At 44.5% G+C, this 14,128-nt stretch overlaps 1 protein-coding gene across 1 annotated transcript in view; it reads right to left on the bottom strand.

The window, feature by feature from the left end:
• The window catches only part of TPH2 (tryptophan hydroxylase 2), a 96,925-nt gene that overhangs the window by 81,391 nt on the left and 1,406 nt on the right, over positions 1–14,128 (bottom strand). The window contains exons 2-5 of the mRNA XM_004752418.3: positions 12,612–12,764; positions 9,903–10,086; positions 9,692–9,792; positions 4,888–4,955 (exon numbers count right to left, since the gene is read on the bottom strand). Coding sequence (XP_004752475.1) covers positions 4,888–4,955; positions 9,692–9,792; positions 9,903–10,086; positions 12,612–12,764 — 506 coding nt within the window. The remainder of the gene's footprint in view (positions 1–4,887; positions 4,956–9,691; positions 9,793–9,902; positions 10,087–12,611; positions 12,765–14,128) is intronic.

The following is a 14,128-nucleotide window of genomic DNA, read 5'->3' as shown; positions in this document are numbered from 1 at the left end:
GTCTCTCCTTCCAACCATTTTTTGACCTGCTCGGGGTCCAGAAAGCCTTAACAAATTATTAGCAGGAAGCTGAATTGTTCTCCACGTGTCAGAATGATCCCTCGTTTTAGCACCAAATTGTGTGCACTGGGACCTCACATGCCAAATTTTTCAGGACCGCCTCAATTTCCAATAATCTTCTTCTCCGACCGGGGGTTCCAAGCATGGGTTTGGAAAATCTGAGTGCAGCATGCCGCCAGAAGCCAGTCTAATGAGCTTATTTTAAGTAATTATTGTGTACATCCTTTCCCTTTGCTCCTTCAGAAAGCCATCGGCACTAGAAAAATGCCTACTTTGACCAGAAATTGCATCTTTATTCTCTGTGAACGAAAAGAGCACCTAACTAACTTCATGGCACACTGGAGACGACAGGGACAGGCCCACTTGGGATTTGCTAATACCTGTGCCCCGCACCCACCAGCCCCTAACACAAGCTTGACCTCCTGCTCTCTGTGTGCTTGTGTGAGCCCACACATGTGAACGCATACATGAATAGCTAGCCCTTAACCATTCTCAAACTTATTCGGAGAGAAGCCACTGCAGCAATGGCATAGAAGACAATAAGGAACGACTCTTTTCTCTCTACTTTCCACAGTCCCTAGGTTTGTGCTTTCCCAAGGTAGCCCCCCCAGCTAGGTACCTTCCTCCCTCTGTCAACTTACAAGAAACACCAAGGCAACTGACAATCTGTTATCTATATTTTGGCAGCTTCACACACACACACACACACACACACACACACACACACACGGGATATGTGATTGCTTTCTATGAAATATTTCCGTAAAGAAGGATGTTGGTCTGCCACAAAAGCTTCGGTATGGGCAACAGTCTTTAAATGGGGAACCGAAGAAGTTTTCATTTCATCCAAGGATGACTTTGAGGGACATTTGTTAAAGTGGCAGCTAAACCATGGCATTAACATAGCTAAAGAGTTCGATAACAGGTCAGCTGGAAACTGAAGACAGCCTGTGGAAAAGGGGCAGGGGAAGATGTAATGATATGGAGTGACACGATCACAAATTGCCTGCCAGGCCCTGCACTGGGCACAGCACATGTCTTCTCTTGGGCAATCCCTGCTACGACCCCAGGAGACGGGCTGTACGTGTGCTGAGATGCTCTTTCTGGATGAAGAAACAGGCCCAGTGAGGTTGATCACACTGGATTGTTTAGCCTCTCCGGGGTCATGACAATAGGGAATTTTTGTAAATCCCATGAGAGTGGTTTCTCCCTGTAAATGATGAATTGACAGTTTTCCTGCCTACCTCAGCCTCTTGAACATCCAGTTACTGAGTCAGAGCCTTTGAACCAAAGCACTCCACAGCTCTGTAAACTGGGACCGATCCTGGAACACTCCAGCCACTCCAGTGCCTTCTGTGTATAAATTATCCACCATCTGGGGCACCTGGGTGGCTCAGTCAGTTATGCATCTGCCTTCAGCTCAGCACTTGACCCCAAAATCCCAGGATCAAGCCCCATGTCAGGCTCCTGCTCCACAGAGAGTCTGCTTCTCCCTCTCCTCGTCCCCGCCCCCCCAGCACGCACGTGCTCTCTCACTTGCTCACTCTTTCTCTCAAATAAATAGATAACATCTTTTAAAAAATAAATAGGGGCGCCTGGGTGGGTTAAACCTCTGCCCTTGGCTCAGGTTATGATCTCAGGGTCCTGGGATCGAGCCCTGCATTGGTCTCTGAGTTCAGCAGGGAGCCTATGTCCCCCCCCCCCTCTCTGACTGCCTCTCTGCCTACTTGTGATCTCTCTGTCAAATAAATAAATAAAATCTTTAAATCTATAAATAAATTAATTAATAAAATAAAATCTCCACCATTTCCAGCTGAGAATCCTGTGGGTCTGTCTCCTCTCCAACAGCGTTTGAATGGAACAGACCCAGGGGTGCCCATTCCAGCCTCCCATGACCCTCCAACCTCTTTTCCAGTCACAACGTTCAGAGCCATCTTCTCAGCACCCTCAGCCTCTGGAACCAACCAACACCATCTTTTGAGCTTAGCTTCATTACTGGCCACCAACCATGAGCTCCCAGATTGGTCAGAATTATTCCCTCGAGGTGGAGGCCACCATTGAAGGCCTGGTCAGCATGCACCTGCAGGCCTCCCACACATACCTCTCTCGGAGCTTCTATTTCTACCATGCTGGTGTGGCTCTGGAAGGTGTGAGCCACCTCCTCCTCAAATTGGCTGAGAAGAAGCACGAGGGTGCCCAGTACCTCTTGTAGAGGTAAAAATGCAGCAGCCAGGCCCTCCTCCAGGACGCACGGAAGTCATCCCATGGAAGCTTCTGGGGTTCCGGAGCCCTGAAGCAGGCCCTTCTGGATCTGCCTGCTCAGGTTTTGCCCACGCAGACCTGCAGCTCTGTGATTGCTAGGGAACCACTTCCTATATGAGCAGGTGAAACTCAGCAAGGAGATGGCAACCACCTGGCTAACTCCGCAGGCTGGCAGCCCCCAGGCTGGGCTGGGTGGGTGTGTCTTCCAAAGGCTCACCCTTTGAGAGGCCCCTCTGGCCTCCCCCTGGTCACAGGACTCCTGCCTGAGCCTCTCCCTGCAGCCGTGAGGCAACATTTTAACCACTCTGGAACCTTCTCCTGAGTAGTGGACCTAATAGAAACAATAAAGCTTTTTGCAAGAAAAAGAAATCTCCATTTCCATCCACGAATTTATTCTTTTGCTTTCCACAGACACTGCACCCCGGTTTTCCTCTTTAGCTAAGGGAAGGTGGCAAATGCATACTCCTGTTAATGCTTTGAGAACTTTACCCTCCATCATTTTCATTATATGCTCTTTTCCTCTTCTGCCCTTATCAGGATGTTTTCTTTAGAACCAAAAGACTCCCTATGTTCAATGCCCCTTGAGAGCGCTTGACTCAGATATACCAATTCAATTAGTGTCACCACCATATCAGCTTGCCTTGTCCTGCTTCTGGGCTCGCTCTCTCTCTCAGGAAGAAATAAGTAACCTTTGAGATAGTTCCTTGATTACCATGCTAACAAAATTCTTTAAAGACACACATACCTAGGGGTGCCTGGGTGGCTCAGTGAGTTAAAACTCTGCCTTCAGCTCAGCTCATGATCTCAGGGTCCTGGGATCAAGCCCCACATCAGGCTCTCTGATCAGCAGGAGTCTGCTTCCCCCTCTCTCTCTGCCTGCCTCTCTGCCTACTTGTGATCTCTCTCTCTCTCTGTGTCAAATAAATAAATAAAATCGTAAAAAAAAAAAAAAGACACACATACCTACACACATAGATTTTTCACATAGGTATCATACATGTACCATCTATGCATAAAATACATATTTATCCATCTGTTCTACCTAAAGAAAAAAGCTCTGCCAAGCACTGAGCTTTTATCATGTCATGGGCAGGTGATGCCCCAAACACCAGTCCTGCCTACACCCCTTCCAAGGACCCGTGTTATGACCTGATTACCCGGGGACAATCTGCGAACCAAGGGGAGCCAAGCTGAAGGCTCACAATCAATGATCAGACCCTGATGTGAAACAATGAGCCCAGCCCGTAAGGATCCTTTCTTGGTAATCTGACTGGGAAACAATGAGAGAAGGGTCTCCTGAGTGATGGTGCTGAGGGAGGGAAGGGGGCTTAGGCCGGGATAAGCCTCAGGCACACGGACATTATGAGGGGGTAGAAAGCCACAGGAGGCTAAAGGCAATCAAGAAGCTGCCTGGAACAGAAGAAGACAAAAATGGAGTAGACAACATGTGGGAAAAGCACATGGCAAGTGGTCCTGGTGTTTAGGATCATAAATACAGGAGAGAAAGAACGAAGGACACCTGAGGCTTGGGAGGAGGAAAGAAAGAGAACCCAAAGCGTGAAAGGAACTTAGAAATGAGCAAACAGCAGATGCAATCAGAGGTGTGATGTGGGATCCTTTGACTTGGCATTAAGCTTTTGTGTGTTATACTCCCTTAAAAAAAAAAAAAGAGGAAGAGAAAAAAGCAGAGGCGGACATGCTTTCTAAAACACACGAGATGTGTGAAACTCTCACCAAGGACAAGCCTGCCCCACAGGACAGTCCAGCTTCTCACCTGGTCACAACTAAAATAAGAAAGAACATTTCCTATGGGGTATAGATTTACATTTTGCTCTGAAGACAAGGTTCATGTTGCTGATCACATACCAGACAAAGGAAAGGCAGCACCATGATGGTCTACATGTTTTCTTAATGTGAACAGAATAAACAGAGGCCTACGACCCATTCCTGCATCGACACATGACATTATGGCCGGTCTCAAACATCCTGTCGCACGGCATGCACCAGGCACCGTCCTAATCCCAGTCCGGAGGTTCTCTGACTTCATCCCACCAGGGATCTGGGATTCGGCATGAAACTCTCCCATACACCCTCCAGCTTACAGGGGACTTCCCTTTCCATGTAAAACACACACATTTCTTTTCTCTTAAGGCTGCTTCCGTGAACCCCCGTACCATTTCTGAGTACCCTCCTACTTTCCCCGGGCAAGCTGGACATTGAAGGGGTTACTGACAAGTCAGATCGCAAGTACAATTCAAACGCATTTTCCAGACCCTGCAGGGTATATACAAAAATGGCCCCATGCCTTGGTAGAGCAGCAAACACAATGGTGAAAATGGAGCGCCTGGCATGTGGCCTGCTGGTCTCATTCTGCTACAATTACACCCGCAAGTGAAAAATCAGTGTTGGCCTTTAAACCCCACCAAGTTGGGGAGGGTTTAAAATGGTTCGCGTCTGCCTTCTGCAAACGTTACAGTGAAGACAAGGCTGGGCTGTCTCACACGGCACGGGCTTCCCCTAATTGGCCAGCCGCAAGTCGCAGAGAAGAGTTACACAGGTACTTACTGTTTATAACCTATGGCCACATCCACAAAATACTTTCTTCTCTGTCGATAGACATTGTCCTTAAATCCCTTAAACAGAAAAGAGATTAAGTTATTTAACAAAGTGCTGAAAAATCGACCGCAGTAGTCCTGAAAGAAAATCGCCATGGTGTTTATTGAGTGTCGGAGTCAAATGTGAATTTTATCCTTGGATGACCATCTTGATGGCATAGGCAGAGGCGAACCGGGCTTACAGTAAGACCTCGTTCCATTTGGGCTGCACTAATTTGGGATGCATGGGAATTCAGGCTACAGTGAATGGTATCTTTGGTTCTCAAGTATCATTTATGTGTAATTGATGTTAATCACAAGCTAATCTTATCCTGTTCATTAAAACAGGTCCCTTTAACATGGTTATTCAGTAAGTTAACCTAAATGTAATTGCTTTGGGTACACAGCCAATAAATGCACATTTGTTAAAAATTCTATCATTCAGAATAATCACTGAATCCCTCAAATTAGCATAGATTAAAGAGGTTTTGCTGTTTTTTATGAGTAGAGCCACATAATGCAAAATCGGTTATAAGGGATTCATGCACAGGAGAGCAAGTGAGCTCCATTCCACTCTGAGGCCCCCTCAATCCTGTTTAGTTTTTAGGAACTTCAAAACTTCTGTCCATCATCATGCACTTGGGAAGTTAAACATCCTGTCTGTCATTGTTTTGTCAAGTACAATTACTTCCGAGAGGAATTTTCCAGAATTTCAAAAAATTTTTTCCAGATTTTCAAGAATCTTTCCTCTTGTCAACAGACCTTCCACTTTCCTTTCTTTCAGGTACCTTCAATCCATTCTTTCTGGGCTGGTTTCTTCAAACTGCTGGAAACCCAGAAGGAATTGTTTCCATGTAACGTCTTACACGTCTGCAACCCGGCTACCTCAAAGGTAACCAGGAAGCAGCGGCCACTCTGAGAATGGAGGCCAGGTGAGACGGGTCTCTGGGGTCATGGGCTCTGTGAGGAGAGCGGAGACAGGCCCATGAAGGCCCAGGTTACCTCTGCTCTGGCTTGCCTGCTTCTGCAAAGTCTTTGAGGTTCAAGAGGAACCTCAAACACAGAGAAAATCACCCTGTTCTCTTGTATGTTAGCGGAGAACTGGCCTTAAGGACTGTCTGCTGGGCTGAGGTAAAGAACTTCCACAGTCAAAGGTCTTTCTCTTGTAAGAGCATCACTGTTAGCGGGACACAGAGAGAGCAGCCCGAGATCACCCAGACACCCTGTAGAAATGAGGTATGCCGACCAGAGAAGCTAGCACTTTCTTCTGCTATGAGTTGGTAGTTTTCAAACTGGTGTTCACATGCAGGCTTACGAGGCCTTAAATTCTGTCTACACAAAATGTTGTGACCAAGCTACCGCATTCACAGATGGGTCTGTGACCTAAAAAAAAGTTCTGCTCTAGAGGAGAAAGTACAAGTTTCAAGTTCCTAGGAGTACCAAACAGCCAAGGACGGCAAAACAGAAGAGTTCCAAGCACCTGTACGACTCAGAAGGAAAGCAGGCCATGACGAAAGGCAAAGAGTCATGTGAAAACACAGCACCTGTTCCCCAGCTCCCGCCAAACCAGACACCATCCTGCAAAAATAGTTACCGCCTGGGCTTCCTGAAGATTCTCGACTGCCTCTCCTTGGCAAACACCTGCACCTTTTCCAGGCATGCGAGAGAGTGATTTACTCATCATGCCTCATTAGCCTAGTATGGCTGTGATTATGCAAATGTCGTTGGCGAGCCAGAGCTGCCAGGATTGAACTGTGGACTAGCAAAATAAAACAGGAACGCTGGCTACACCAGTGATCACAGAGATAGCATTCCTTGGCCATGGATTCTGGACTGAAGGCCGGGATAAGGTTACCAGATAACAGAGAGGACCCCCAAGCAATGGGGGGGCATACTTATACTAAGAAATGATTCCTTGTTTACCTAAGATTCGCATTAACTGGGCAAAAAATATATATATATGTATATGTATATATATATATACATATATTTTTTTTTCCCCTAAATCTGGCAAGGCTAATCCCCACAGAGCATCTGCAGCACACTCATGCTTCCTCCAATTTAAATCCAGAGGAACTGAAGAGCCCCCCAGCACCCTAAAACACTCAGCCAAGTGTGCAGTGGCACTCAAGTAGCTATCCCAAACAGTTCGGCCCTGCTGAAATATTAGAATCCTCCAGGGAGTTTTAAAGAATACTCCAAAACTAGACACATTCCCAGAGGTTACTATCTAAGCACTCAGAGGTGAGACCCTGGCCTCAGTATTTTTTTTTTTTAATTCCCCACAGATTATTTGAATGGAAAGTTAAGGTCGAGCATCACTGAGCCAGAACATTTGTTCTCAAACACTAGGGCTCACCAGAATCTGGCTCACCAGTCCTTTTAAATGCAGATTCCAGGGTCCATCCTGAAAGTTCTGATTCAGGGGGCTTCCGATGAGCCCAAAGACCTGCATTTTTAACAAGCACTTTGTGGCTGGGCCTTGAACCGCACTTTGAGAGACCATCCCACTCTAGATCCTCGCTGCTCAAGGGCTAGCCGACCTCCAGAGCCAGCCTCAACTGGGAGCTCACTAGGCATACAGAACCCCACTCCGCACTTTGAAAAGATCTTCCTGGTGGTTTGTCTGGCAAAGTCAGACAGACGCTGACCTAGATAGATGGTTAACCCCTTCCAGCAAGCCTCAGCACCCTGCCTCTCCCATTCCGGTTCCTTCTGAGCCATCTAAGTACAAGGACACCAGCCTGACACAGTAATCCCTAGCTCAGAACGGGGAGTAGTCCCAGGCACCAAAAGTCCTTAGCCCTCTTTCTCCATGCTCACCAAATAATAACTTTCAAAAAACACCCACTTACCAATACCAGATTTTGCATCATGAACATTTGGTGTGCTTATAAAAGAAGCACATGGGGTTTAAAAAAAAAAAATGGTGAGTGAGGTTAGAGATTGCTAAGCACTTGGAATTATTTCAACTGACTACACAGAAAATAAGAGAAGGCATCATAAGGTGGGTACAATTAGGAGTAATGGATCAGAAATAAACACAGGGAAATTTACACTGGGTATTGGAATCCATTTTTTCACAAGGTCAGTGGTTCCTATGGTTGTTCCTCTAAACAAAGCAAACCCTCTTTCTCCTGGTTGAGTAATTTAAGAACTAGACTAAGGGGAACATTTGGAAATAGGAGGTTAAGCAAGAAATCCTTTACTATCCAGACATTGATCTGAATGATTTACTACAGCATTTCCATTCCTGGGATTAGGCATTTACTCTTGCCAAAATGCTTTCCAGTTGTTTTATTAACGAGGCCTTTCAAATGCCCCTTGGAGGTCAATAAGGATTTTATTTCCACTTTTTGCATGAAGAATTTGAGGCGTGGAGGTAGGGGGACTTGCCCAAGGTCATCCTGCAAGTTAGCAGCTGGTATCTGGAAAGTCCTATTACTGCTAATCTCTTAAATCAGGCTTCTGTGCTAAGTCTGACTCCTCTGAACACTGGGCTGGCTTGGGGGGCAGTGGATGACCCTTTAAGGCACTTAGAGTGTTCAGAAGCCTTCCATGTGACTTACTGTGAATTATTCTGAAATTTTGGATTGGCAACTGTAACACCGTGTCTTTGAGTAAATTCAGCTTCTTGAAAATAATGCCATTGAGTTAGGTCTATGGGACCATTTGCTTTAGTGGTATGTTATGAATTGGTCTGAATTGGTATATTATGCCAAATGACTAATTCGATTGAAAATTTTCCTCTTTTGGAGGTTGTCACGGTTTTCTCTACAGGAGTGGTTCTCAAACATCCGTGTGAGCTTGTGGAAACAAACTCGTGGGTAATGTTGGGGCAGCTGAGCCTGGGACCACACTTGGAGAACCACTGTGTAAGGTAATAGTCACACTTCAGGTTTCTAGATTTCCTCCTTTTAAATAAAATGATTATCTGCAAATCATTACCCTCAGACCACAAAGCCCTTCTATAAGCATGGCCAATCTGCTTGGGTTTCACCCTTTCATCTGCCCATTTGTAGAAAGGGGCACTTGGGGGAAAAAAAAGTGCTTGTAACAAATGATTCTATTGCTTACTTCTCGCAGACTCTGAACTGTACTTCATTCTGACCATAAGTACTTCCAAGTCTCTTGTGTTAAATAAAATCTGATGTAAAGGGGAAGGGAGGAAATAATGCGAAATGCTTCCCTACGTATCATATTTCTTTAAAGGTGGTCGTTTTTATTGGAAGAGAAGAGAGATCGTGGTCAATAGATTCAGGGTAGATGTGGGAAGAGATGTGTTTTCCATCACGACCTTATTCTAAAACTCTCTGCCTTTCCATTGAGACTGAAGTCCACCACATTACTCTACTCCTAACTACCTCCAGTCAAGGAAAATAGCAAGGGGAATTTTATTCTCTCACTGAGCCCCATAATGCCTAGTCCTCCCTCATTTCTCAAAGGGGTGATCAATTTCAGTTCATCGTTTTTCCAAGGGTCACCATCTGCAAGTATATTTCACGCTGTCTAATGCTACAGAAATATTCTCCGGGGTTTAGAATCTCCTCTATCCAACCCTTTTAAGAACAAATGCTACATGGAAATGCCATCCTTCTAACCTACTTCCAGCCAATGCACATGTATAGGAAAGCTTCATCATTGGAAGGCCTGCTCTGTGTGATGGGGAATAAATAATAAATTGCTCTACAATGAGGCACACAATATGGTACGCTGCCTGGCACACGCACGGAGCTGGGCCAGCATGTATGGAATGGATTTGACTGGACACTTACTGGGTGGTCGGCATCCAGCTCGGAACCGTACATGAGAACTCTGTGAGAGCATCTGTCTAACTCAGAGATCTTCCGGGGGAACCAGGGCACATCCTCTAGTTCTGTTGAAAACAGAGTGTGGGTTCAAAAGTATGAGCTCACAGATTGTATTTTCCTTTTTGCAACATTTGTCAGATTGCTAAATCACCCGACAAGGAAAGGCTGGCCTTGCCTTCTTCCTCCATCCAAATGTTCTCCGGCGGATTCAGCGTCACAATTGTAGTTTGAAATTTCAGCAACTGAATGAGCTCATTGAATTCGGTTTTGCCACACTCGCAGTCCACGAAGATTTCAACCTCTGAACTTCTTCGCCGGGATTTCCTGGACTCAATATGAACCATGTTGACATGTTTTTCCTGTGGAAATATAAGCAACATCTCTAAATTACCTTCACAGCACAATAAAAAGGACTCCAAGGGCTCTTCTTGTTCAGCTCTTAAGAACAGGTGCCAACTGCCCACAATGGAGAAAAAGACAATCTTCTTGTTCTTTGGTTACTGAGACAGGGAAATGTTTCCAACCAGTTCCTCTATTCATAGGAGTAAAGACTGTATGTAGGTTTTCCAGTCTCTTTTTTTTTTTTAAGAGGGTATATAAAAGCATATAAAAGACCCTATAAGATGTATTATAATTATAAGTATCATCATTTCCCTGCACGGTCCACATCCCATAGTTACATGGGGGAAATATTAGCTTATCGCATCATCGTATCATCCCCAAATTTACATTTTTATTTTCAGATGTTTCCAAAAAACATAGCTAAAACTCAACACCCTGATTTAATAGTGGTTTCCACTACAATAAAGTTTAAAAATAACCTTTGAAAAAATAAGTAAATAGTACAAATGGCAGGCAAATGAGGCAGATATCGGGCAGGTGGTCTGCAAAGGACTGATAGCTGGGAGACAGAAGCCAAAGAAAAGGAAGAAAAGCAGCCAAGAAAGTATCTCTACAGGCAAAAACACGAGCAAAAACAACAACAACAACAAAAAAAAACCCAACAACAAACAACAATCAAAAAACACACCTCAGTGGGACCACTCATTAACTATTCGGTTTCAACAATATCCAGACTAGCTTCATGCAAGGATACATCATTGCAACCATCACCCCCCAATGGGTTTCAGGGGTAAAAGTCTCCTTACACTAAGGTGTTTGGTGGGGGGGAGGGGAGAGGCAGCAATTTAATATTTAAACATTAGGTTTAAACTTTCCCCTGAGTTAACTGAAGATCAAGTTCTCATCTCCACACTGACCCACCCCTGAATAAGCCCATATCTCTCCATCACACTGGCTGATATCTTGTGATTATCAATTCACATTCCTAATACAATTCTGGATGGTCTTGGAATTTTCAGCAGAGGAGCTGGAGAGGTAGATTCCAGGGCCAGAGTAACATCAAATCCAACAGGCTCCTCCTCTGAATAGAGAAACCAGCCCTGTGACCGGGAAACTAGATGCTCCATGTCTCTTTTTATTAAACTTTACAGTCACACCGTATTTTCTAAATTGGCTGATAATAAAGGTAAGACTAATATTAAGGTCAAGAGTTTTCACACCCACTGTATCACTTTGGGCTTTTAATATCCATTGGTTAAAGCAGAGTGCATATTTTTAGACAAGGGAATGAAGTCCAGATGGGTTAAGTAGTTTAGCTAAGACCCCATGACTAGCTGATGGCCAAGAGAAAAACTCTGGGCTGCTAACTCCTTCTCCAGGGATTCCAGCCTGCCTTGGAGCACCGAGCAGAGACAGCACTGGTGGATATAATTATGTGTAAAGTATTTCCCCGGATTTCCATTACCACTGTTTATGGTGCCTGATCCTTTCTTCCAGGTCAAGAGAGAACAGGGAAATATTTGCCAAATCAGGCTGCTAATTCCCTCTCCCTGGTCATCAAAGAGACCTCACAATAGAGGCCTCATCTCGTACACTTTACAAGGCACTTTCACTCATATTCCTGCATCACAACTACCTCGTTAGGTGGGAATTATGATCGCTATTTTACAAATGAAGAAATGGAAGCTCAGAAGCAGCTAGTGATTAGCCAAGCCAGGAGAACACAGCTCTGACTCCTGTGACTGCAATTCCAATCCCCTTCCCGCTGCACCGGCTGCCCCAGGCACCGCGCAGAGAGAGGCTCCCTATCTGACAGCTCAAATCAGCACCCGGAGCCCCCAAACAAAATGCATTTGTAAGGGACGACGCTTGCTGTAGGGTAAGGTAGCCATCAGGTTCGCCCTGGCCAGAGGGCAACAGTTTTTCTGGGGTTCTTTAACCTCACCCTCAACCGGGCTCTTTCTTCAGGGTTCAGGCCACCAAACTGGACCTGGAAAAAAGGCTCCTGCATTTCTATAAAATAAAGAGAGAGAGCTAGGCCTGCCTTCTATAGGAGGAGACTCATCTCCGCAAAGACATGTCTAGTTCATGTAACAGTGAGGCTCATGGGAGTACCAAATGCCTCTACTCACGCATCTCGGCAGATGTAATAAATGAGCTTTCAGACGTGTGCACAATTCAGATGTTAACACATCAAATCGGGCTGCAGTCTCTTGATATCTAAAGATACCCCCCTTGGCTCCTTTTGCCAAACAAAAAGGGGTGAGGCTCCCAGTTTTTAATTACTGACTTTCTTATCTGGTGATAGTCTGTGGAATTACTAGCAGGTTCACTTGGAATTAACAAAACACAGTTGACACAAATCTGCTTATTTCACCACTTGGCAAACAAACTTCCCTTATAAAGCTTCATGAAATATGCTTTCTTTGGAACTTTGAACACATTATCCAGAAATGGTCTCAGTAACATTTCACAGCAGAAGACAGGTTTCTCATCCGGCACCCGGTCACTTGTAAGGTTTGGTAATGATGTTTACATTCACCTGGAAGAGGTTCAGCACTTTGACCAATCCGCCAACTTCGTTTTTCAGTGAGAATACAACAGCCGTCTTGCCACCTTCGGGACTGGTTTCACTTTTGCTGTTTCCCTTGCTGCCTTTTTTATCATCTTTTTTGCCAGAGTTAGCTTTATTTAACTTCAAGAAGGTAGAAACACACACACACAACAAACATTGGTTAGGATCCCAGAGTTCTCGTAACTAGATTTTCAGTCAAATAGTCCATTCATATGCTAGAAGCCTCAGTAATCATATAAACTCAAAGAGAGGTTGCCACGTCGCTTATAACTCTCGATCATAAATACCAGTCTAATTTACTCTGGGACACTATTTTCCAGTGTTCCAAGGTAGCCAGTGGTTGAAATTAAAGGGGGGGAGGGATCAGATTTGCTTCACTTTATTTAATAGCAACAAAAATCTGACCATCATCAAGTCTCATATATGACTACTTCCTGTTTTACTTTCTAGGTTTGTTTTACAGCATGAAATTTGGTCTGTTAGCCTAGTTGCATAATATGGAAACTCTATTAATTATTGAACATAACAAAAATAAGATGAAACCTATTGTTCACAACAATGATTTTAGCTTCAATTAAATCTTAAAAACAAAATATTCACTTCATTCTGAAATATGTCAGGACACTCCCTGAAATTGACAACCCTTCTTTCTGCAGTGAGATCCACATTGTCCTGACTCTGTCTGCGGAAGTTCAACCCCCGGGGAGTATTTCATGAAGGCCATCCGTGTCAGCAGAAGATTCCTGAAAAGTGTCTGTTAAAATCCAGCCCCAAATAGGAGAAAAAAGAGAGGGAAGGAAGGGAGGAAGGGGAAAAGGGGAAAGAGAGGGAGGCATAGAGTGGGGGCAGAAGGAAAAGAGAAAAAGAAAAGTAGCTAAGGAGCTAGAGTAAAATCTGAGAAACTGAAAAGGATTAACACTTCAGTAGCCACTCAAATTACTATACTACAGAACTAAGTGATGACTATTAGTCCTATTGGTTGAAAACAAAAAGGGCAGATTTCAGAAACTTGGATCACACCGTCAGAAATACCAAATTAAAAAGCTTGAAACCTTCAGTGAAAAGACATAGTGAAGTTAAGCTGTACTTTTTTTGTGTTCTTTATATGCAAATAAAGACTTGAGCAAACAGAGAAGCTTCTCCCTGGCTAATAGTAGCACAGTGCAATCAGACCCAGTCTACCACTTCCTCATGAAACTGAGAAAAAGACATGTGATATGGGACACAGTGAACAGGGACTCACCACTGTCTTCCTCGGATGCCTCCACTGGCTTTATTTTCACGTGTGTCACATTTTCCTATTGCCTCACTCACTAGATTTTTATATCATGGAAATGAATATTTTATTAGTTATGACTTGAAGAAGACAATGCAGACATTGGCGTTTGACACTACGTTTGGTCATTAAAAGCTCAAATGTCTCCGCACTCCCAGCATCTGCCTTCTTCCCACCACATAGCACACAGCTCTTCTATATTTAAGTA

Source organism: Mustela putorius, unplaced genomic scaffold (assembly GCF_011764305.1).
Source record: "Mustela putorius furo isolate JIRA1106 unplaced genomic scaffold, ASM1176430v1.1 tig00537227_pilon_pilon_pilon, whole genome shotgun sequence".
In the NCBI taxonomy this organism is placed as follows: Eukaryota; Metazoa; Chordata; class Mammalia; order Carnivora; family Mustelidae; genus Mustela; species Mustela putorius.
Note: the sequence above shows the minus strand (reverse complement) of the source record. Positions and strands in the feature narration are given on the sequence as shown.